The sequence below is a fragment of the Mizuhopecten yessoensis genome, unplaced genomic scaffold (genome assembly GCF_002113885.1).
Source record: "Mizuhopecten yessoensis strain PY_sf001 unplaced genomic scaffold, ASM211388v2 scaffold9739, whole genome shotgun sequence".
Classification (NCBI taxonomy): Eukaryota; Metazoa; Mollusca; class Bivalvia; order Pectinida; family Pectinidae; genus Mizuhopecten; species Mizuhopecten yessoensis.
In genome coordinates this window covers 346,426-372,650 of record NW_018408198.1, presented here as the reverse complement: position 1 = coordinate 372,650, position 26,225 = coordinate 346,426, and the positions used below count along the sequence as shown (strand labels likewise).

The following is a 26,225-nucleotide window of genomic DNA, read 5'->3' as shown; positions in this document are numbered from 1 at the left end:
CCCCCCCCCTTACAGGTTCGTAGCTATCATTAAATTGAACATCTATTAGATATAAATATTTGCTTAAATTTACATCCAAGATATTATCTGGTATTTGTTGAAATTTGTAGCAATTGGCTACTTCATATTTTCACTGATTTCATAAAAACCCAAGATGTGTTAATGATGGTATTCGCGGTGTTGTTAAAGCAATTATATTTATTTAGTACTAGGCCTACATTCCATTCAGTTTCACATGGAATGCATTATAAAGATTTTGTTCTACAACAGACTACCAATGTAATCCGAGGAATGAAACCATATAATCATAAAAACATTTGTTCATTTATACCTTATTTTCTGATGAAGAATAGCAGTTTTGATTATTGTTTTTGTTGTGACTTTTTTACTATACAAAATTATTTACATATTATAATATGTATTATATATTATTAGTGGCAACAAGTGCTCTTGGTACGGGTGTAGATTTGGTAAATGTTTACAATGTGACATTATACGGTGCACCAAAGAGCTTAATAGATCTCATACAGGAGTTAGGCCGTGTTGGACGTGATGGTAAGGATTCTGTGGGCCTTTTATAATTCCTACCACTTGCAAGATGTCAACACCGAGGTGAAGGACATATTCAAAACCCAAGAGTGCCGTCGAGTTGTAATGCTGACACCTTTTCTGACAGAGTTGAAGCTAACAGAAATCAGAAAGCAAAAGGGACTTCATTCTTGTTGTGATTTGTGTGCAGTTAGTTGTTCATGTGGTGCATGCACATCTTCCTTCATTGAGAAACTTATTTATTTCATCAGTGCTGATGATGCTGATGACAAGTCTTCAGATGAAGACACAGAATCATATACATATGATCCATTTGACTACGAAGATGATTTAGATCTGTCTTTAGTCCCTGATCTGAATTTAAATGTGGAGTGACTATTGCATGAAATTATGTATGTACTTGTATGTATAAATATTTGTACATGTGTATGTGTTTTATTTTGGTGTTATGAACTCTGATACACATACATGTGTCAAACTAAAAACCTGTGGTACACATGTGTCAAACTAAAAAAAACCAGGGTATTCATATGAGAAGATATTCTTTATTCATCTTGCATTTGCAGCAACACATCTTATTAACAAATATGATAGATTATATGTAAAATTCTTCAATTTTAACCCTTTTTGTTTTTCTTGACTTGTTAAACTTGTTCGACCACATACAGTTTAATTTTATCAAACAAGTTTTAGTTTACAGGCAAGTATTCTTAAAAAGAGGACATGAAATAAAAGTTCAAAATACTGTCTGAAGAAAACTGACATGTTAGTTGATTTATAGGTGTCTACTTATACTAGACTAATTATAACTTCGTGGTTTTATTGTCTGACAACTGGTACACGTGAATGGAACATTATGTGATTCAGTTAAATTTCTTGTTTATAATGTTATATTGAATAAACAATAGAAATTAGTGTTTCAAAAAGCTGAGGATGATATTACTTCAGTCATATATATATATGAATTATGATACTGGCCAAGCCAACTAAAAATAATGAACTATTCTCACACATATCAGTATCCTTCATCTAAAAACTTGTTTTGATCTTATTAAGATAATGTGATTGATCACTTAAATATCCTCGAGATAATCTGTAACATGCATGATCTATCAATATAATGGAAGCTAGTTGCACTTTAATTTAGTCTTTAATTTTGACAGAACAAATGCCAAAAATACAACATTCTTAAACACGATAGAGTCTCCTATAAGAGTGGGATTGCCTTTAGTCTCTCTTGGACAAAAGTCTGAAATATTAATTATGTCAACACAGCACGAATGTTGCAACATCTTGGAATTGCTGTTCATTCAGAGGAGTCTAACAATTATGTCAAAATATACACTGCAATGAATGCGGTAACATCTTTGAATTACTGTACATTCAGGAGAGTCCAATGCAATAGCCTATTTGATCTTCAGTAGTGGAACTGCATGTGTGAAATGGTACTGCTCATATTCGTTTGTTACGCAGTCTGTGGTAGGCAACTATTGGCTTGTGTCTATGAATGAGTGTTCCAAGACCTCGAAAGCTACTGTCATAAAATCTTTCATCTGCTGAAAGTGCTTTACACTGAAACTTTCTTCCATGTTCACAAGAAAATGCACCAGTGTCTGCTAATTCCACAGCAACTTCCCTGACATCTTCACTGTAAGAGGGAAGGTGATGAAACCCTTTATGTTTTTACACAGCACAGAAATCATCATAATGCTGAACATGGAATGTGCCAGAATACTTTCGTTCGTCTGAAAACCTGAACACATGTCTTTGCTTTTCTGTTTAACAACTCAACATACTCGTCCACTGCTATGTTGTTGTTCTTCCCTCCTTGCAAGTTAATGAATCTGTTTGCTGTTAGTCTGTCTTTTTGGTCTTTATCAAAATGCAAGTGCTTTCAGTAAGTGAACTTAGATGAATCGATCCAATAGCATACTTTGTTTTGTTTGTTATGTTATAGATAGATAATTCGTATTTTGCTGACCGTACTGAACGTTCTCCATTTGCCATATCAACAGCAGTATCAAGATTTTTGTGTAGCAATGCAAGTTTGAAGAGCAGTAGACAGTAGTTTCGGATTTGATCCTCGTCTGTTTGTGTTTTGCTTTTTGCCTTGGTCTGTGGAATTTCTGCATTGTGAATTTTCTCTTCGTGAACTTTGAGTGATCCGACATATGCATATGTCTTGTCACAAAAGTGACATTTCACGCGACCGTCCTCCAAATGTGATGTCCAATAGTTTTCAGTATGACTTGGGTCTGCTAATATCTCTCTGAGTTGTCTGAAAATGTCGGTGTCTGAATCAAAGAAATGCTTCCTTAATAGTGATCTACAAATTTCATTCACCCAGGAAATCTTTTCGTTTTCAGAATAAAGTGCAAAGGTTTCTGGGAACTGGATTACTTCTTCAAAATCACTCAGTCCAAATTCATTGAGAAATAACAGACAGCAAATGGCATTTAAAATTGTGTAGTACAGTAGTTTATAGGCTCTGTAATGACTCCGGACATCTCCTTTGACATTTCTGGCATTTAGCACATTTCTGAAGTAATAGGCTGATACCCGATCCCTTCCTGATTCAGTGCTATAGGTCAGTTTGTAGATGACCTATACAAAAATAATGGGTACTTCAATGATCTGCTGTAATACAAATCAATTAGATTACATGTGTATATACTAAAATGTAACATTACACAAAGGTAAACAAAACAGACCTGTACTTTCTAATTTGTATCTACCTTATTTTTTACTGCACAGTGCATGTACTGGTCCATCATGGTGACAGAGCCTGTATCTTACCATTACTGATCTTGTGAGCAATTGATTGATTTTGTATATTAAATAACAAATAAAGACACCTTATACAGGTTAATACAAAAGTTGTTTTAACCAAGCATGTTTAATGATGACTTTGATATTGATTCATATAATATGAATATGTTTTTATGACCGAAATGTTAACCTCATACAGAATTGTATACAAAATTTGGGATATATCCTGCTATAAATTCAGTCATAACTTATATAATTATTACCTCCAAAAAATTCATAAGCCTGTGAAAATCCTCTATTTTCGAAATAAAGCCTTCCAGTCTTTCAGCAGACGTCCCTCCACTAAGCATTGCAAGTTGAGCAGCTTGAAACCTTTCTTCTGTTTAACGATCCCCTTTAAGAAAAAAGAAACTTTCTGTTCATGCATGTAAACAAATTTCAAACAGAAATAATTATCATCAGAAATCTGTTTTATTACATTGACATCATATTTGCAATAGGCAAAAGAATTTATACAGGCAGGAAATAAAAAGAACTGAACATGTACTACCATTTATTATCAATGTATGTCAGTGTTTTGTTTTATCAAAGTAAATACTGCCAATTATTTCATTGTAATTCACTGTGCTATAATTATACTATACGTCATTTTGCTATGGTGTGCTTCTAGTATAGTGCAATGTTTTATACAGTACTTCTAGGATGTTTGTCATTGTATTAATTAACATACAAATTCACTGACTCTGTAACCTTATGAGAGACATAAACAATAAAACATTTTCCAGTTATAAGAATGAATGGGTCACTCATATTTTGAATTTCAAATAAAATGCATGGGTCAATTCATTTTTCTGGCCACACTATTTTAAATACTTTAAATTTACCTGAAGTTTTAAATCCTAAATTAGTCTACTTGAGTCAATTTCAGATTTAAATTTGAGCTTGAGAAAAACTCAAGTTGTTGAAGATATTGGGACCTGATTTACAGTCAAATGGAGACAACAAAGTATACATGTACACGTACATTGAACTGATCATTGTCAATCCAGTAGTGTACATGTATATGATGTGTTTTTACCTGTAAGATGGCAAAATATTTTTGTCCCAGTTGTCACCCTCCCTTGTTCCCAGTCATTCTTTAGCTTCATTACTTCTTCGTCCAAGTTCTCCTTCCATGAGGTAAGTTTGTTATGGACTGTACTTGAATAAACACAAAGCCGAATCTTGCACATTCTGTCAATGTCCTGGAATTTCAAATAAAAATATCATGTATTTACACATGTATAGATATGTGTGTGTGCGCGTGTGTGTGTAAGGCTATGTTTTCATTGATAATACATTATTTAATAATGAACTTAATTTAACACCCCATATTGTAATCATTTATAGATATGATTTGAAATTAAGACTACCATGTATGATGTCATAATTCATACAAAGACAAAATTGTACAATATCCAGTATGGGATAGAAGCTTGTTACCATAATAATTGCCTACATAGGTAAAATAACACTTTCTGATGCATATTAAAGCTGAATTTCATAATGAATTTTACCTTATCCATTTTGGGAGCACGGATTTCCAGTTCAATCATTCCATGTAAATGTCATCAGATCTCTGTTGTCTTTTTTTTGAAGAACAGATCCAGAGTAGCGCTTGCACAAGTCTTTCGACTCCATTGAGATCACCTTTGTAGCTGCATTTACAACATCCCCTGGGTGTGACTTCACAAGCATATCTAATGTCGACTTTTCAACATTTTCAGACTTGAAAATAGCCTTGCATATTTCCTTGTAATTTTCATGAACAACTAATTCAGTTTTTTCCCACCTGGATAAGATATAGTTATCTGAAAATAAAAATTATACACTTGTTAACTTCACTTTTTACTTCAAAAGTTAGTTATACTTGGTAATCAAATAAATTATACCCATATTCATTTAACATTTTCTCTACAAATTGACTTTACATTCAGTTATTATGTATTTATCATTTTTAATTCCACAAATTAAAGTTGCATTCAGTTATAAACAAAATAAATCATTATCAAATGATATAATAACGAAATAATTACATTTCTCTTCTAATGTATAATCTTTATGATAAAAAGGTGTAATGTAGTTTACCTACAGAAAACTGTTAGATATAATTCTTTACCGTTTAAGTTTGATATTCATCATAGTAAACCGTTCATGATTAACGAAGGAATCGCCTCTAATTAACTCACTTAATCTGTAAGAGATTGTTTCAAACAACATGCTCAGAATCTGCAAATAAAAATTGACAAAATGTAACAACAGAAATCTTCCATACACACACTGATACACTGTTTACATTGTACCAGGTATGAATGTATGTTTTTCATTTACATTATTATTACTGATTTCTGAATAATATGCCTGATGATTTTAATCATGTCTATGATACTGAAGAATAAATTTCAATCTGATTGCAAGAAATTCCAATGTGATGTTTCTATGTTTTACTTGTATGTACAGAAGATTTCTACAAGTTCAATTAATATGAATATACAAATGCAAATGCAAGAAATGGCATAGCTCCAGACATCAAGTTGATTAATTATGTACAATAAATGTTCATTTGCATGTATTTACTCAAACACAAGGAACCAACAAATAAGAAAACCAATCATTTAATTTTGCTGTATAACTACCATTTATTTGAATTTAATGAGGAGTAGTTCCATAATCTTTTCTACAAATTGTTGATGATTGGTTGACTATGCATGTATCTACAGTATGTAAAATATACCTCAGTGAGTTTGATTGCAAAGAAATATTATTTACAATTTAATTTGCAAACATTTTCATGAAAAAAAGATGTACACAACACACACACATATATATATATATATGTATATTTGTGTGTATCAATTTATATACATTGTATTGCACATTTCAAAACCATGTATGATGTCAAATAGTTTATAAAGCAAGCTGCAGCCCCACCCACAGATGCTGTGCACATAACTAAATACATATGTACATTGCAGTCCTCTACCACTACTAATAAACAACATACATGTATATATATGTGTTCATGCAGAGGAGCCCAATTTCTGTCAAAAATTAACAATAATAGTAAACCAAAAAAAATATACGGTAGGGTTATTTACCTCAACCTCGCCATGATACTCCGGGGGTGTCGTCTCGAATGATGTCCCAAGGGATCGTCTAACAGGTTTTACTACAGGTTTTACACTTTCAGTAGAAGGACGAATATTTGTTATTTCTCTGAAAGTGGCAATTATAACTGGTGTTGCCACTTTCAGACGCGGCATTTCTGTCATCGTCTTCTTTTGGACATTTGCAGCGGGACTATTCATACCCCTTTTTATTACTAGGCGTCGTCTTGGCGATGGGATGTTTAGCGCTAGTGTTCTACTCACTTTTTCATAGGAAGATCTTAATTCTGACATTCTGAGATTATATTCGTGGTTGGTTTTGACCATTCTTTCACATCTCCTAAACATTTCTGACATACACACCCGAACTCCGAACATAATGGATCAATGTATAGTGCTTTTTCTATCGTTTCCCGTCTCCCGACTGTGAGTTTTAGTTTTTTTTATCAAAGAAAGTCTTACAAATAACACCCGCTTGACTCTCATTCACTACAAAGGAAAACCCACATAGTACGCAATTATTACCCAATGGGTACGTTTTCCTTGGCGTCGTAGAAACGTCAGTTTCCGCCGCCATATTTGTTTTGGAAAACTAATCTGTTCGATACCCCTCGCTATTTATTTATCAACCATGATATTGCGATTCGCTGGTAAACTTTTGCCAGCGCGCCTCTGATTGGTTCATCTGAAGGTCACTTGAACGTGGCCTTGACCGCGGCACATTCAGATGTTCAGGCGTAGTACGAAGTTAACGAAGCCGTGTAACAGATGATTTTAGGATGCTTCTACACCAAAGTCAAATAACTTTGGCTACTTCAACTTCTCACAGGTCAATGACCCTTGATGAGACTTATTTAGCTGTCAAAAGTCAGACCAAAAAATACTGCGGTACAATTTAATGTCAACTTATGTATTAGTGGAATTGAACACCATTGTAAATATGAATGTTGAACAGAAATATTTTAGCATTTAAGCGAACACATATATTTTTTTTACAATCCTTTTAATAACAGATTTAGGGAATGATGGGTTTAAATGATGTTTGTTGATGTTTAGTGTATCGAAGAGATACATGCATAACAATTTTTTTAAACACAGTATTATAAATTATTAAGGTTTCAGACTCTTTTCGGTTATCAGCATCTTGTGAGGAAACTCCATGTATTGTAGCAGAAAAATGTCAACAAATAATATGATTATAGTGCAGTTGATATAGAAAGTTCAATTCCTGCTATATATTTGTAGTAAAGTTATCAAAGAATCAGATATTTGGCAGACCTTTCTTATACATATGACTTAAAAGTGGTTGCAAGAATTTATAAAACCCAAAAAACAAACTGATTCCTTTCCCTTATACAGAGAACAGTGTGGAAATCTAGATGAACTGAAGGTATTGAAAATAACGTCAGGTAATTCGGGTAAAATGGACTTCCATCATAATTTTACATATTCGTTATGTGTTTATACAGCCTCCCTTAAGAAAAACACATTCCATACATGTTTTCAGCCTGTTTTTGTTATCATTATCTGTCCAGCCTGTAACATCTCATCTTTGCTAGACAAGCGTTCATTCTGTATTCACATATTCATGTATTCAACCTTAGCGGATTTAACCTTGTTCTCTAAGCTTTCAAATTATTTAACCGGGCACAGGGACTTGGCACAAATTACTATCCTATTGTCCACATATTTTTTTTATATCATACATTATATAATACACATATATATATATGTATGCTGAGGGTTAGAAATTAGGGCCCTGTGCATGTAAATAATAATGGCGGCACCCAGTACCAAGTTGCCTTGTCGACTATGTCATGATTTATGTAAAAAAAACACAAAGGAGGACAATACTTAAAGAGACATTTTCTGTATATGATCAGTTGGTGGAGATAATTGGCCATATTCTAACTGTAAATGATAACCAAGGGGAATACATAGGCGACCAGTGCTGAAATAATCTTAAAAGTTTAATAGTTTTGCTAGTAAAGTGTCTATGCAAGGTGGCAGGGGAGGGAAATTAAACACAAGGCTAAATCTGCTAAGGTTGAATAGAACAAATTTAAATTATAAACCCTAAGCTATTGAAGATGGTGAGATAGCGAGGTTCGATCGTAAAATAAGATGCGTCTTCAGCAGTATGCTCCATTGAAATTACTTCATGAAGTCAGCATCAGTCCCGCGCTATCACAAGGAGACAAACATGAACATACCACAGACTTCCAAAAACACAAATTAAATATGCACAAACTCATCTAGGCCGTCCTTAAATGACCATGTATAGCTGTTGAATCAAACCTGAAGTTTATTTTGACATAAAGATCTTATTTATTTGGATAATTTCACGGAAATGATAACTTGTTATTTTAAACAAATGATTTGTTAATTTCAGCTTGCATTTTAATAACATTGTACCCATATGAATCCATGATTGTCGTGAAGTGGTGCTTTATTTGAATTTAATACATTTGATGCTCTATTACCTGACCTGGAACGAAATCGTAGCCATACCGAGACAATTACAATACTGTGGTATAACTGTTTATATATTGTGTACATAGTTTTAGCGTCTGCGAAACCAGCTGTTCTAACTTACAAACGTCCAGATGACGAGAAAGAACATGAGAGAAATGTTTTTGACTTTTGACAGGAGCCGTAGACAATTCACACTTTTTAATTTGTACTATTCTTCTGTTTGGATAACAACACTTTTACTTGTAAGCGAAAAAAAACATCACTGATAGCGTCACGAGCAGCATCAATACTAAAAACGTCTTTTAATATTAACGGCTACCAAACCCTTGCTCCTGGTTACAAATAAATGATGTGTCCCTATCACTTGCCCTCTGGACTGGTTTTAAGTAGGTTGTTGTAGTGCCAAATTTTGTACGGCATGATTATTTAGCCTCTTTATCTTAATCCTTCCAACGTAGGTATCTCGTGATAAAATTTGTTGTTTGCCTTACACTGTCACAATGTTTTACCATTTATGTATATATGTTTGTCGGTTTGTCGAAATACAAGCTCCTGAGAGCTTATACTATGACATGTATATTCAACGTAAAATAATGATTCTTGTATCTTGTATTTTGAAGTAACATGCCAGTCAGCCACTATGCTTTTATCCGACAATTTTTAGATAAAAAACCCACACACAAGCTTTTAATCACGAAGTTTTCCTCGAATGCGCCTATGTATAATCTTCGGCACGATGAAGGACACAAGTTAAGATATACTGTTGATGCCGACATGTACACATGTATGTCAACTGTAAAATTAAAGTAGGTCAGCGCAATCGCAAACATTTAATGCTGATATTTTCGCATAAATGTCAGTTAGTACTTAATGTGAAAGCAATTCATTAAACGAGTGTTACCTTGCGTTGTATTCTAACACATCAGTGTTTCAATACATACGGTATTAATCTGTTAATGTTCGATAAACTTCTGTCTATTATTACTGTCCTGATTATGTTGTTAGGTATTTCCCTGTCACGTTCTCGTATCAAGTGTGCTTCCGTTAACGTCATAAAATGCAATTTTTCAATTCATAAAATCTTGATATGTATTAATTTAAGATAGTTTAAAGAAAAAACGAGTTAATGAAAATAATATCAATACATTGTAAATATTATTTTCTGGAATGTTTGCGAATCAGACGACGTTTGATCATAATCTCGACACTAGAACATTTTTAAAAAAAAATATGTTTTTTAACATTTGAAAGAAAAGGGGAAGAAATCAATTTGTTCTTTTATGATATAATGAAAGCGATACAAAAAATATATAGAGTAAATAATTGAAAGTAAATTTATCAAAAACGTCATCCTTAGAAAGCATATTCTGGGCATAATCGTTTAGAAGCTTTGCAATACTTCAAACTCTTTCAAACGCGCATGAGCTCGAGATTGGGCCCTGTTTTCAAACAGAAGTAGCAAGGCGGATTAAATGGGAACTTCAGTTGTTAATATTTCGGCAAGTAAACATTGTTCACAAAGCCCATGTGGTCAAGATGTTCTCAGACCAGTCGTTGTTTAGTCGCTAGGGTAATTCACAAAAAATAGTATTATTATATAAACTTATTGTAATTATGTCTATTGATTCTTTACAAATCCACATTGTTTTGTTAGATATGGACGTACAGGTAAACACAGCCATTCATTATTTACTTCAGCAAGGTGTTAGTTAAATAAAGAAGTGATATTTAGATTGATACCTAATAATGACACACGTCAATATTTACGAGGTATCTAATAGTCACTTACCGTCTGTAACAAAGCAAGGTGTTAGTTAAATATAGAAGTGATATTTAGACTGATACCTGACAATGACAGACGTCACTGTTTAATAGTCACTTACCGTTTGTAACACAGCAGGTTGCTTTGATAATATTAATTTTGATTCTGTATTGGGTAGTTATTGAATAACTTGATAACCTAGCTGTTTTGTATTTTGTTGATTTAAATTAATTGTTGACTGTAGTTTATTTATAGTGCGGATTAAGTTAGGAAACAAAACAGATCAACGATCCAGTAACATATGGTATCATGACTTTGACGAAATAATAGGCGTCCTAGACTATGATTTATCCAAAATATCTTGGGACACGCGTATCTTCAACAGTCATGGTTATCGGGTTTCAATAAGATAAAAGGTTAATAAGAAAAGTACAATTTAGTGCGGTAAGATTTTTTAAACATTTTAGTCACAAAATTCTGCATTATAATGTAGACACATACCTATTAATAGAGTACTCAATCTTTTAGCATCAGGTCTTACAGAGACACTGATCGGAGACAAATTTTTCTTGGCGTTCTTAAGCAGAAATGAAGCAATTCTTAGTTTTACAACCGTACGTTTAACTAACAGAACATGCCCAATCGTCTTTTTTTATTTATGCACATAGATGCGTTTCTCCAGCCGAGGAATGAAGGTATACGCATGCTTTATCCATCTCAATTCTTTGGAATGACAGAACAGACACTTATTCGGAATCGAAAGCATCTTCCAAACAACATCGCTATAAATGCCTAAAGCTACTGATATCGTACTATGTGTGCTTTCAAATTCTTCCTTCAGCCAACCTCCTGCGTTCATACACTTATCAAACCTGTTTCTTTCTATTTAGAACCAGCTGTGAAAAGAACTACCTTATTTGATCATAATAATTATGACTCTAGCTTGCGATATATTGTGTAAATTATAAGCGACAAGCTCATAAAATTCTATAAAACATTACAAAATAAAATTATATATGAAATCAGTCTAAATGACACTGTATCGTTGGTCAACAGCGTGGTACTGTACGTATTTATTTCTCACTGGAAAGCCCAGATATTGCGATTCTATTGTCGTAGCTATATTTATCATCAGTTTTCCAAAATGATAAAATGAACCACCCCATCACGTTTGCGTCAGGTCATATCAATATCAACTACGTCAAGTTTCCTTATGAGAAATATATGTTAAGCATCTAACCGATATTAATGATGATTTAACTAAATAGCTCATTTCATATAGCATCTATTCATAATGTTTGGGGTGCATAACTTATTATTGTTAGAAATTCCTCGTCTCTTCGGGCACATTTCCTTTTACAAGAAATTTGTGATCACAGTAAATGAACATTTTATAGATTTTTAATAAAAGTACTTATGCAGCATTAATAGGAAATGTGAATCGCTGTCAGAAGGAGTATTGACCTGTTTTTTGCCGAACATGGGCTATTCAAATCGCCTATTGTCCATCGTCCGTCCTTATTTCTCAAGTAATCGACAACACGTTTTCATCCTTAGGTTCCAATGAGTCCTAAGTTTTGAAAACTCAGTGTTTAGACTGATCGAACAAACAAGATGGCCGTCTGACAACCATTCAGGATTTTGACAATCAATTTTGTTTTCGTAATTTCGCATTAAGTACATTGCAGACTTTCGAAAATTTCGTGTTTCATTTTGAATCTGACCGGAAAAATAATAAGACCGTTTGTTAGCCATTTTGAAGTTTGACATAAACGTTTGTTAGTACTTATTTATCAAGAAGAACTTAATAGATCTTTTTATTTCAAATTTCAAAATGTAAGTCACACCTGGTCCGAAGTTCTGCATGTTCCATTTAACACAGATCGGGTAAAGAAAGTGAACACCTATCAGACATATTGAATATGACCTTTGAAGACTGTTATTTTAATCTTTTAACCAGTGAAGAGTCTATTTCAAATGCCAGTTTGAAGCTTTTATTGAAATTTAACATTAAAGCATTTACACATGTCAAACTTATAACAAAAGAAAAAAGAAGATAACGTTTTGTTCATAGATCCAACAATGGTTTATCAATTGTGCGCACCAAGATCCCTCTTAAATGTTTTCTTTTTATTTAAATAATTTGTATTGCTGTTTTAAATTCAATAGATATGTATTATCGATAGACCCTCAACATTCTATATCAGATGCAAGTTTCTTAATGCATATAATGTAATATGGTTGAATCAGATTATTGTTTATTATTGTGGTTAATGACACAGTCATTTCAGATTTGACAGCCAGTAATTATTATGCAATGTATCACATTGTTCAACAATTTACTTGTATAGCAAATCAGGACAAACATGAATGAGAAGGGAAAGTATATGGGCATGATGATAACATTGATTTACCATTTTTAAGTTGTGAATGATGATGACTAAAAGGCTCTTCCATGCCAAAGGTTGTAGGAGAGGGAAAAGTCAATCAGGGGATTTCAGATTAAGTATAACCCAAGGCTTTCAAGGGGTTTTGCACCAACTTGAAAAAAGTGGAATTTCCTTATCTTACCAATCTGGGCATTGGAGAGTATTTTTCGCTAATTCCTATCACCAGCATTTGCTCAGAAACCACAAAAAGGCGTCGCAACTTCCGCATTGTGATATTGGAATTTTCCCGATTTCCTTATTTTCCGTCATTGTTTGCCCACTTTGACGTCATGTCATATATAATTGTTAATATATATTTCGTACACTCCTTTTTGGCCCTGGACAGTTCTGTCACATATGTACAGGAAGAAATGAAAACGTATTAATGATTTAACTGATGATGAATACTGTATAACTCGAAAAGTTCGTGGGTATTTTTCTGCTAAGTCTGAAGCCATGTAGATCGTTTCGTGGTACAAACCTTCGTGGATATTCTTTATTAACAAACAGTCGACACGTGTATCATCCACATTAGTTTGTATTTATTTTCGTGGTTCAATAGCAACCATGAAAACCACGAATGTTTATTCACAACGAACATTTCATGTTATACAGTATTACGTGTTGTACGATATAAATTGAAGATTCATGTACCATGTAAAAATATGTTAAATGATCGTATATGCATAACATGCACAACGAACATAGATGTACAATGAACATAAATGTACCATGAACAAACCTGTACAATGAATATGCATGTACCATGAACATACATGTACCATGACCATACATGTACCATGAACATACATGTCCCATGAACATACTTGTACAATTAACATCAATGCACAAAAAACATACATGTACCATGAACATGGCATGTACCATGGACATACGTGTACCATTAACATACATATACAACGAACATACATGACCATGAACATAAATGTACAATAGACATACATGTACCATGAACATACATGTACCATGAACATACATGTCCCATGAACATATTTGTATAATTAACATCAATGCACAAAAAACATACATGTACCATGAACATGGCATGTACCATGGACATACAAGTACAATGAACATACATGTACAACGAACATACATGACCATGAACATACATGTACCATGGACATACATGTACCATGAACATACTTGTACGATGAACATGCATATACCATGAACATACATATACAATTAACATAAATGTACAATGAACATACATTTACACTGAACGTACATGTACCATAAACATACATGTACAATGAACATGCATGTCCCATGAATATACTTGTACAATTAACATCAATGCACAAAAAACATACATGTATGAAAAACATACTTGTACCATGAACATACATGTACAATGAAAACACATTACAATAAACATAGGAATCATCATAAAACTGTTGCTTTCAGTATTACCTGTGTATAAAGAGACGCACGTTCTTCGACAATTAAATTCAAACTGAAAGAGTTCTCGTACTTGTTTGTTTGCTTTTTTTTGAATTTCCGATACTTCATTTTGATGATATATATTTATATCAATAGTCAACAATATCAGTGATATGAAATACAGCTGTAGGAACGAAATGGCTACCAACCTCATATGCTACACTAGTGCTTGGAAAATCAATATTCTAAAGGTGCTTAATATTTTACATCCTGATATCAAATACAGCACAATTTATAGCGTATATGATATATGATATATGATATCAGGACCTAAATTAACAAATTAATTGAACTTGTTGACATGTTAGGCTACCATGAAGACACATTTTGATTGAGAATTAGTCAAAAGTACCATTTGTTTTTCTTTTGAAGATTTCACATTTTTTTCTTCTATAGATTGTATATTAACAATACTCTCCAATTATAATATAATTTGAAAATGCGCCAGGACCACTTTGGACTCATATTTTTAGAAGTTATTTTATAAAATTGTGAATTTTGAAAAGTATTGTTGAATGTATATATGTACATCAGTGTATTTAGATATGATGGAGACTGTAGAAGTATGATCAGTGAAATTATGACATTTAGCCAGTTTATGTGACACGATAAGTTGCATTTAAAGCAATTTTTTGCAATCTTTGAAATACTGTAACTTTTTATGTTTCAAAGATTTCCTATTCATTGTTGTTAATGTTATAGATAGTGTATAGGTTGGGTTTATTGTCATAATTTAACAGGCGTTCAACTTTGAAAATGGCAATTTGTTATTTTTTGTATATACCGTTGATCTCCCTACCATAAATATAAGCGATACAGGCAATTCCCCCCCTTTGAGCTAAAGTGATGGACGTAGGGGAACTTTGGGACAGCTCATTAGACAGACAATTACGTTCCGTACTATATAACCACACCATGTAGGCATGATGAGATGAATACATCCGGTCTACCAGTATTAGCCCCTATTACATATTCAACATATTTTTAATCTAAAATAAAATTCAAAGTGATCTATAAAAGGCCTTTTGTTCGTTTTTGTTTTCGATATTAAGAGGGCGTAAACGATCACATCACTTCAGTGCATAGTTAATTTTTTCTCACAGTGATTTCGGATTTCACTGACTGATAGCGTTTCTTCTATTGTATTGTTTCGTTTACCTGTCTTACATTCAGCTATGATATAAACAAAACAATCTGAGATTTACCGCATTGTCGCTTTGTGTTTAGTGGTATGTGGGAGAACAATGGGCGCTGTAGTCGCCATCAATTTCTCTTGAGCAAACCTGACTTCCGTACTGTGTAGAAGATTGTGTTTACTCCGAAACCCAGTTCAGTGCTGGGTTTTGTAAGTATTTGAACACGTTACTCTGGTTAATCAATGTCGCTAGAATGTTTTACCGCAATAACCAGGTGCGAACTGTCACTCAATTGTAGGGTCACGTGGCTATTCATCCGTGTCTCGATAAGCTATTGAAGGGACAAAATAGCAGCACAAATATTTCACATACTCAGCCAGTGACAAGGATATTTCAGATTCTTAAAAATCAGGGAAAATACAGAAGCATTGATATTGATGTAGGATAATTCAGTTCACCCTTCAATGATGGACAACCTTTTGTTAACGTGCATGCTGGGTTTTCTGGCCAACCCTGTCGTCATCACAAGACATAGATTATGCAAATCATCTACGACGTGGACAAAACGCGAGAAATTGCGAGACAAACGAGGTGGACATGGATTTGGCAAAGAATATCGTAGGTAAAAGACACTTTTTGAAACCATTTATCTAAATTAACTGCAGCATCGTTTTACCGACGACAGTAGTTATTTATCTAAATTAACCATTCCCATAACAGTTTTCAAAGTATACGCCTAGGGGAAGTAGAATTAGATGGTGGAGAGGGGAGAGGGGCAATTTACCGAGGCCATGCTGAGAAATAACCATATTTATAAACGTATGGGTTGGAGTAGTTGATAACGCACTCGGCTTTCACCTAAGCGGCTTGGGTTCGATACCCCGTGAAAAGATATGGGAGTCACCTGCACGATCACGTGGGTTTTCTCCGGGTACGTCGGTTTCCTCCCACTTTAAGGCCAGATGAGAGCCAACATGAGTGATTAACATTAGTTGAATTAGCTTAATCCATAATTGATGTAAACTTAATAAAGTTTGATTTGAAAACATTTTAAGTCAAGGTGTGTATAACATACAAACAACTTAGTAATTTTGTGTAGCTTCGTGTAAATGGTTGATAGCGAGGAAGTGAAGCACGCATCTGTGTTTAGGGAACTGACCTGCGGTATTGCTGAAGAGAAGATTATTTCTTTGTGAGATGACCTCCCGTAGTAAATTCACCACCACGTACAAGTCGTAAGGGTTGGCGCCTAGGGCAAGTAGAACATAATAAACTGGGGTTGAATAAGAGTGCAAAGTGCAAAAATGAGGGTTGTGAAATGGGTTATTAAGCATACCATGTATTTGTGTTGACGGCACTGACATGTGGTATTGCCGAAAGGGAGACTACTTATGACTTTCAAACGTGTTGTTTCATTAACATTAAACAGTTATACAGTATGATACTTTTGATATCATTGAAATGTTATTACCATCGTTTCATACTGAAATAAAAACTTCCTTCTTGTCCGAAAATCCCAAACGACACTCAAACATGACTTCTGCATTGTTTGTTTAATTTTGGTCACGTTCCTATTACTAATCGCTTTTGATTCAAGGTACTATGACCCGAAACTCTATGTCCGCGGTTTGCTTAGTAATATTGCTGTGCAAACATTATTATGAAGTAGAACAAGGAAATATTTTATTACATAAATAATATAGTTGTCATTTGTAGGGGTATATGTTTTTGTTTTGGGTTTCACTAAATCTTGACATTCAAGTATCTGGTTAGATAATTACTATAGTCGAATTTTGTGTTTTGTGTTGTACTTTATCCTGACATTCAAAAATACCATAGTTGTCAACTGTTGTAAAGGTAAACATTTAGTTTTTGTACTGCACTAACTCTTGATATTCAATCCAGGTTTGTTTGTTTTGTTACGTATCGGTCCATTATACGAGATGCAAGTGACTTTTTTCGTAGTTCATTCCAAGATTTTATAAAATGTAAGAGTGTAACCCGATATCACGTCCTCACTAGAAAGGCAAGGTAAAGAAAGCCATGTAGAAAGTATAAACAAATCAGTCAATTAACAGATCATGAAATAAAACAAATTCAAGATGTACATATATATATATATATATTATAACATGTAACAATATTATGTATAATAGATAAGTGTGTTTAGTGTACCGGTTGTCGATGTTTAGTGTATTATATTTTTATGTTTAGTGTACCGGGTGTCGATGTTTAGTGTATTATATAGTTATGTTTAGTGTATTAGATAGTTATGTTTAGTGTATTAGATAGTTATGTTTAGTGTGTCGGGTATGAATGTTAAGTGTTTTAGATATTTATGTTTAGTGTATCGGGTATGAATGTTTAGTGTGTTCGATATTTATGTTTACTGTACCGGGTATCAATGTTTAATGTACTAGATATTTATGTTTAGTGTATAAGATATTTATGTTTAGTGAACCTAGTAACGGTGTTTAGTGTATAAGATATTTATGTTTAGTGTACCTAGTAACGGTAGTTAGTGTAAAAGATAGTTATGTTTAGTGTACCGGGTGTCGATGTTTAGTTTATTATATAGTTATGTTTGGTGTACCTAGTAACGGTGTTTATTGTACAAGCTAGTTATGTTAAGTATACCGGGTGTCGATGTTTAGTGTATTATATAGTTATGTTTAGTGTATCAGGTATCAATGTATAGTGTATTACATATTTATGTTAAGTGTATTCAAATTATATATTCCTTTTGTTTTATTCTATAACGCAGCTTATATATTAATAAAAATCAGTACAACTACGGACGGTTTAAATTTAAATGCTTAAGTAACAAGGCAATCACACGATAGAAACAAATCATTTGTTGGTTGAAAGCTATGCGCCTACGACAAGTAGAAGTGCATACATATGGGTGTCGATTAACCTAGGCTATCGTGAAGTGTCGCCATATTTATAGAACGTATCTTAAGCTTAGTCTTATTTTTTTTTCATTTATTTTGGTTTTAAATGCACACAGATAGTTCGTATTAATTGAATGAAAAAAGGTTAACTTAAAAAGGGAAAGTGGTGAAAAGGGTCAATAAATACGCCATACATCTGTGTGGACGACGCTGACCTATGGTGTTACATACATCTGTGTGGACGGCGCTGACCTGTGGTGTTACATACATCTGTGTTGACGGCGCTGACCTGTGGTGTTACATAAATTTGTGTGGACGGCGCTGACATGTGGTGTTACATACATCTGTGTTGACGGCGCTGACCTGTGGTGTTGCCAAAGTGAAGACCCCTTATGACTTTCTAACATGTTGTTCCATTTCCGATGGAAAGATTAAAACATAATCCTGATTTCAATATGTAAATAAGATAACATTAATTATATGATTCGACAATTTCTTGTTCAACAATTCCAAACGAAAGTCATACGTGACTTCCTCATATTTGTTTACTATCGGTCACGTTCGTATTACTTCTCACTTTCGATTCAAAGTCTTATGACCCAAACTCTATTTCCTTGATTGTTTAGTGACATTGAAAGGGGAAAAATAAGGTGAATCAAGGAAACAGCTGATTATATATAAATACTGTAGCTGTCAACTCAAGTCTGTATGGGTATATAGCAGCCAGATAGCAACAAACAGGTCATAAGAGTCAATGTGTTCGGAGAAAAGATGTTGAACTTCTGTCATAGTGGGAATTTAACTCATTCTGATACCGAAATAGAACGCTTAATTTACAATGATATTCAGTGTATATACATGAAATAATGTGCAGAATGTGAAACATTATATAACTCATTACTGATCTAATACTATATTTTAGATTGAGATGGGTTAATATTTTCGAGAAACGCTGTGATGAACTAACAAATATCATCCTGACAGCATCAACAGTGATGGGAGCAGTTCACTTCATTCTCTGGATTCGTCAAGGTGTATTACAAATTCTTCTGACATCCCACAACAAATCAAGAAGAATCCTTAGTTGAGAACACTTCTGGTAAGATTTAAACATACAGTCGAACCTCGTTATCTCGAAGTCGACGGTTCGTGGGAAAACTTCGAGATATCTGATGAATCGAGTTATGCAGGTTCGTTATCGAGTTAAAAGAGTTCGAAATAACGAGGTTCAACTATATGTTAATTGCTACCTTACGTATTATGTTGGCTAGTTGGGTTTACAATTCAACTGGGCGCCTTGATGATTTTTAGAGTGGAATATTGTTTGTAATTTATTGATATTTTAACTGTAAATTTTAGTGGCGTATTGTATGGGATGATATATTTACATGACAGATAATGCTATAATCACATAAAGACTTAACGTTAGTTTTCTTATCTACGATTTGCAATATTGACTTTTAACCAACCTCGGTCTGTTATATCAGGTCCACGTCCCGTATACGTGATACAAATGACCACGAGTGTGTCCCGTGACTGTTCTTTGATAAACTGACACAGTCATATTACGCAATGTTAGAACTATTCCGATAACTTGGTATTTTAGGTGATTATTTTGTTTTATACGGTGGAAGGATTTCCTAGCAGACCGCAGAATTTTCTTGTTTCCAGGGGTGTAGAGAGCGAGGGTGAGCGTAACCCCTGGATATCAAGGATGACACACGGGAATATAGAGTATTCGTTGGCGTTGTTGGTGTTGGAGAATCCCTGCCAAGTAGAGCTCACTTTCACTCTCTGCACCCCTGGAATATGTCATAGCAAAATTGAACTATTGCAAAGCAGATCCAGTGAACCTTGAATATTTGAGCGTCATTCATCTTAACAGATCCACTTATGTAATGTTTCAGACAAATTGTAATGATCTCATGTTTGTGTAGAATCAGTTGAACGCTTATGTAACGAAAGTCTGCTTTTGAAAGTATGTCAAGGTCACCGACAGCAGTGAGATACAGGTTAAAAATCATGTTTTTAGGTCGATTGTTTTGTTTAAAATTGATTTGAACAAACAAAAATGCACCATAATCAAAAAAGAAAAAAAATAGAATCGCTTTCGAAACAATTAACGAGAGTAAAAAATACGTTTTCATTGAAGGCGACAACGTTTATGAAGGTTCCAACCTGCCCTGGATACCACTTGTTTGATATACTGTCTATACATGTTTTATCACTTTTGGTACATATGATGAAGGGATACATATAATGTTTTGTCAACGAAGGCCTCTATTTGAGATAGATAATCGCAAGGTCAATAGAAATAGCGTTGTAAAAAGGAGTGGCATTCATCGGGAAGGGCGGTGGGGGGGGGGGCAGAGGGAGAGGGACTTAAGAGATAACAAGGGAGTTAAACCTTTTCAGACTATTTCATTTGTAAGTTCAAACAGGGGCCCTGAACGTATTTTTTTCCGGAGAATTGCCGAGAAAAGTAATTATATGTATGCTGTGGTTTCCTTATTGACAATAGGTTTGACGCCAAAAATAGAGGAAAATTAGTAATTGATTGAAAAGTGAATGTGGTTTAATTTAAATATAATTAAACACGAAAACTGTTCAGGAGTTACATAAGTTAATAGAGTTTATGTATTTTCAGGAGCAACATCAGCTAATAGCGGTATAACAGTGAATATCGAATTCTGAACAGAATTGTAGTAATCGACACAACTAAGACAAAATATTAAGAAAGAAAAGATTAACACGGATATAGTTTAAAATAGTACAGCAGGAATTGGACCAGGTCTTCCGACAAAGGAAGCGTTTTCTGTTTTTCATTAACATTGCCATGTGAATGTTGATCAATTTTTAGAAATGTTACGTCCTCAATGTGGGAACTGGGGCGGTGTATATCAGCATTTTAAAAAGCTGTCGATATTCATGTTGCACAAGGAAACTGAAAATTGCCCAATAAAATCCCGACAGCAATCACAAGGGTTTTCCACAGTCTTTATCTACATGCATCTTACTCCGAAAAACGGATATCGTGATATTTCGAGTAAACCTGTAAATTCTTAATAGTCTTCGGCATGGAAACAAAGTATGTCGTGTGGCAGGTATGCTACTGTCAGGAAAGAGTTTTAAGAAAGTAGTTTCAAAATATTCCCGCTCACCGTACAGATGTATAGTAAGGTGTCAATGTCGACCACGTTGTTATTTGAATAAGTCTTGCAAAGTAGACAGTGGAAAGAAAAGAAATCGTTGATTTATCTGAAAGCCATCCTTGATATCACTTTCGCTCTCTTCACCCTGGAATATGTCAAAGCAAAATTGAAGGCTCAGTGTGCAGCACCTTGTGAATGAGACGAGAAGACTAGTTTGGTCTTTGATGTACATCAAAAGAATCTCTCATTCACGCAATGGTTAAAAATGACAGGCTTTGAAGTCGGCCATCGCTCCTTTGTAATCTTCAAAGGACAAGTATTAGACTAGTGATTGGTCAGGTTTTTTGAACCTGACACTAATCAAATAGCTAGCCGTGTGCCTTCGTTTTTGCTATGACATATTCCAGGGGTGTAGAGAGCGAAAGTGAGCGTAACCCTGGATATCGAGGATGATAAGTTGTATGCTTATCCCAAAATGCCTTCTATGAACAATCAGCCCTTATTATTGGAAATAGGCAATTGATAAAACAATGAAATAGGTTAACTGTAATGATTAAAACATACTTTCATTGAGACTAGGATACTTAAAATTACCAGCAAATCGAACTTCATACATCAAATTAATAATTTCACAGTGTTGGTGGCAAATGCCATGTTTTATTTGTAAGTTTACTTTGATAAGTTAGAAAACAAATCAGGACCTGGAACCCACTTCAGCCATAGGTGTTGAGCAAATATGATATGATATATATAATATACAATATTAACTATTAATATATTATACTTATAACATACAAAGGGTGTCCTGCACCTTATTATTCACATAAGATTGAGAGAAATTCGAAATTGCCAATTTGAGATGTGTCCATAAGCCATAACTCAGTATAAAACAAAATGAAAGTGCGTAGTGAATATATATTTTATGTAAGTGTACTTATACGAGTAAAGTTGTAAATTTCAACAAGAGATATGCATTAGAAAAGAAATTATTGAGAAAACAAAACACTTTTCATTTAAAAATTACTTAAAACAACCCCTGACTTAATCCTCTGTTTTACATAAACAACCTTTAATTGACGATTGAATTTCTGCCATTTTCATTCTTTTATATATGCCTGTTTCATTTACACATGTTTTCAAAAACAAAAGTGATATTGTTTGATTATATTGATATAAGTTATATTTGTGTTTTACCCTACCCCTTTTGGTACCCCAAAAAGGCCTTAGGTTTTTACGCAAATGATACAATAAGACATCTTTCAACAGAATAAGGAGATGAAAATCCGGATATACCGGGCCCATACCGGACCATACAGACACTCATCCTTTGCATGTACACTGAACATACATGCATAATGAACAAACATTAACTATGAGGATTACATGATCAATGAAAATGCATCCAAAATGAGCACACATGTACAATGAGCATATATGTCATGTACAGTGACCATTCATGCGCAATGCGCATACGTGTACAATAAGCATACAAGAAGAATGAGCCTTAATGTACAATTAAAATCATGTTGAATGATAATACGCTTACAATAATTTGCAGACAAACTGCGCATACATATACAATGAACACACATGCAATTATTATCCAGATTCAAAGAAAAAACATGTATAACAGGGAGTACCAATTCAAGTATTACTAAATAAGATAATGTGGTTTCTATGTTATATTTACAGGATCTTTGGCATATCACTGAAATGTCCAATCAGGGTGAGCTGTATGAGAAGTCCTGGATTCTGTATCACATCCTAAACAGATGTATAGCGACGCGAGAGAATGTGACTGTCAGGAGGAGACTGACAGTTATTAAAGAGCAACTAAGGAGTTCCACAGGAAATAAACGATGTAAGTGCGAAATATTTACTACAGGAAGCAGAGCAGAAGGAATTTATCTTAAGGGGTCAAACTTAGACATTATGAATATTGACAAAAATGTGATTGTTATGTGTCCAGATCAGGACATAGGTAGTCAATTTGACAGCGCAAATAGATCTGTTTTGATGATGAGAAAGGCTATAAGCCGACCTGGATATGTAAACCTGGAACTACTTCATCTGGGACAAACAAGTCATTCACAATTTCAGCAATCTATTGTTTCAGTAGGGGATGTACTTTTCATATCAAGTGAAATTTACAGAGAAACATGCGATGGTGTACTGAGTACAAAGTTAGGCCTAAATACAGAAATACATGGCCCAGCAGTTACACTAAATCGGAAACATAATCAAACTTCATCAGAAGTAGATAAGGTAAGTTCCTTTCCATGTTATAATTGGCCAAGTGAAGCTAATGAGTGGGCGAGTAGACCACGTCTACATAACTGGCCAGATAAAGCTTTGAGAGATCAAATAATAAAAGGTGGTTGTCAGCTAGTCACTGTAGGGGATAAAACGTCTGCTGACCCGTTCCTACAGTGGAGGATATCCTTCGTGACTGCGGAAAGGAAACTCATGTATTCTTTAACTCATGTCCAGTTTTTAATATATGGACTTCTTAAGTTCTTCCAGAAACAGATATCTGGAACGTTGGAACAAATGTTAGACGAAACAGATATTCTGTCTTCCTATATTATAAAAACAGTCATATTCCATGCAGTAGAGAGCACAAATGAATCATTTTGGCAGGAAAAACATACTTTTCTCTGTTTCATGTTTTGTTTGAAGATTTTAATCAATTGGGTGAAAGCAGGACATTGCCCAAATTACTTCATTAAGAACAACAATATGTTCCTTGGCAAAGTTCAGGGTGAAAATCAACAGAAACTTCTTCATTTTCTCAGTTACCTTCATGGTATGAATTGGGGATGTCTCACAATTGGAACAATCATACAACCATCCATTGGAGAGATTTTCAATCGTGTGAGGAAAAGAGCATGTGCATATATACTTTCCTTACCAACTCAATCAGAACTTATACGTGACTTTGAAATATTTTCAACCGTATTTTATTTAAACCAAAGTTCTGATAAACTTCCTCTGACGTTGGAACTCCTTTCAGCATCAACTTTGGACTTGGATGAATTTCTAGGTTACTTTGCTACGGTTAGAGCACTATCTAATACAGGGTTGAAGACATTCGATAAACACGTCACTGCAAAAGGAAATAAGGAAAAGTACAAATCTCTCAGGAAATGCAAGAACTTATTAAAACCGTTTGCAACAGTGTCCACAAGTCTAAGACTACTAAGCATGGCAACATTTTACTACCAGACTGGAAATTACATGAACACACTGGAAATATGTACTCATATCATCTCTTCATCCAAACTGTATCTTGGTAATATGTCAAGCTGTAAATATAGGGATAGGTATAAGCAGCTCTATTGTGGACGTGGGTACAACCTTCTAAAAAAATGCCAGGCATTTGTATCAGATATCATGTTTAGAGGAGAAGCTCAACAGTTCTGTCCATCCCAGTTACACCCGGAGATTTCAAAACTTGCACAAAGAGATTCCATTCGAATCCCTCCACTCCCTTATGCCGTGTTCCTGTCTTTCCTATGTTACCATGAACTTGGAGACACAAGGAGACGTGACAAATCCTTGATTGACCTTCGGTACCTGAAGTATGACGAGGAACAGGGATGTAGTAAGCATTGGATAGTCCACAATCTCTTGGGAATATGCTATGAAATGGTTGAGGACACACGCAGTGCTCTCAGGGAATACACGGAATCTCTTAAAAGTCAAGGACCTGATCAACATCAGAACGCTGCCAAGGAGAGGATAGAACGTTTACAGCACTCACACATATAAACACTTCTACAGCGTAACCAATTTAATACTCCTACACAAAGGATATATCTGAACATAACACTTTACTAACGTTTATGTGATACTGAACCAGCCATACCATGTAAACATTATCGCATTTAAAACTTTGTTGGATTTCTAGCTTCTTAACATCTGTATTGTGATATATTAATATCGGTGACCGTTCAGTTGCTAGAACGATGAATGTGATTTCCTGATGAATTGCAGTGGTGAATTTGACATCAATTTCCACCTGTTATTAGAATCAAAGAAAACTATTTTGTTCCTAAACCTGTATTAACATTATTTTTGCATTACCACGAAAAAGATGTTCATGATCCTGTTATATTTTAAAAGTCGGACAACATGATTAGTAAATGTCACTCTGTCCCGGGACACGTCTAGGCTTGATGTGTTACTAATAAAAACAGTCCGTCAATACTTACTGTTTAGTTTTGATTATTTAATCATTGTTTGCAGGCTACTTTAGCAAGGTGTTATTTAAATATAGTCGTAGGTTGATGCCTGATAGTGACCGATTTCAGTGTTGACGAGCTATGAAGTAGTCACTTACAGTCTGTAACAGAACATAATGATTTAAAGATGGTATTGGATAACTCGATAACCGGTACTTGTGTGTCGTGTCTTTAGGGGATAACCCTACTGTATTTTGCCCGT

General features: G+C 34.3%; 1 protein-coding gene across 1 annotated transcript; it reads left to right on the top strand.

Moving 5' to 3' along the window:
* Positions 1-21,704: 21,704 nt before the first annotated feature.
* LOC110458749 lies at positions 21,705-25,884 on the top strand. The gene is made up of 3 exons (XM_021510637.1): positions 21,705-21,731; positions 23,472-23,640; positions 24,154-25,884. The coding sequence occupies exons 1-3, from the start codon at positions 21,705-21,707 to the stop codon at positions 25,548-25,550; spliced, it is 1,593 nt and encodes a 530-aa protein (XP_021366312.1). The 3' UTR covers positions 25,551-25,884.
* Positions 25,885-26,225: the final 341 nt, after the last annotated feature.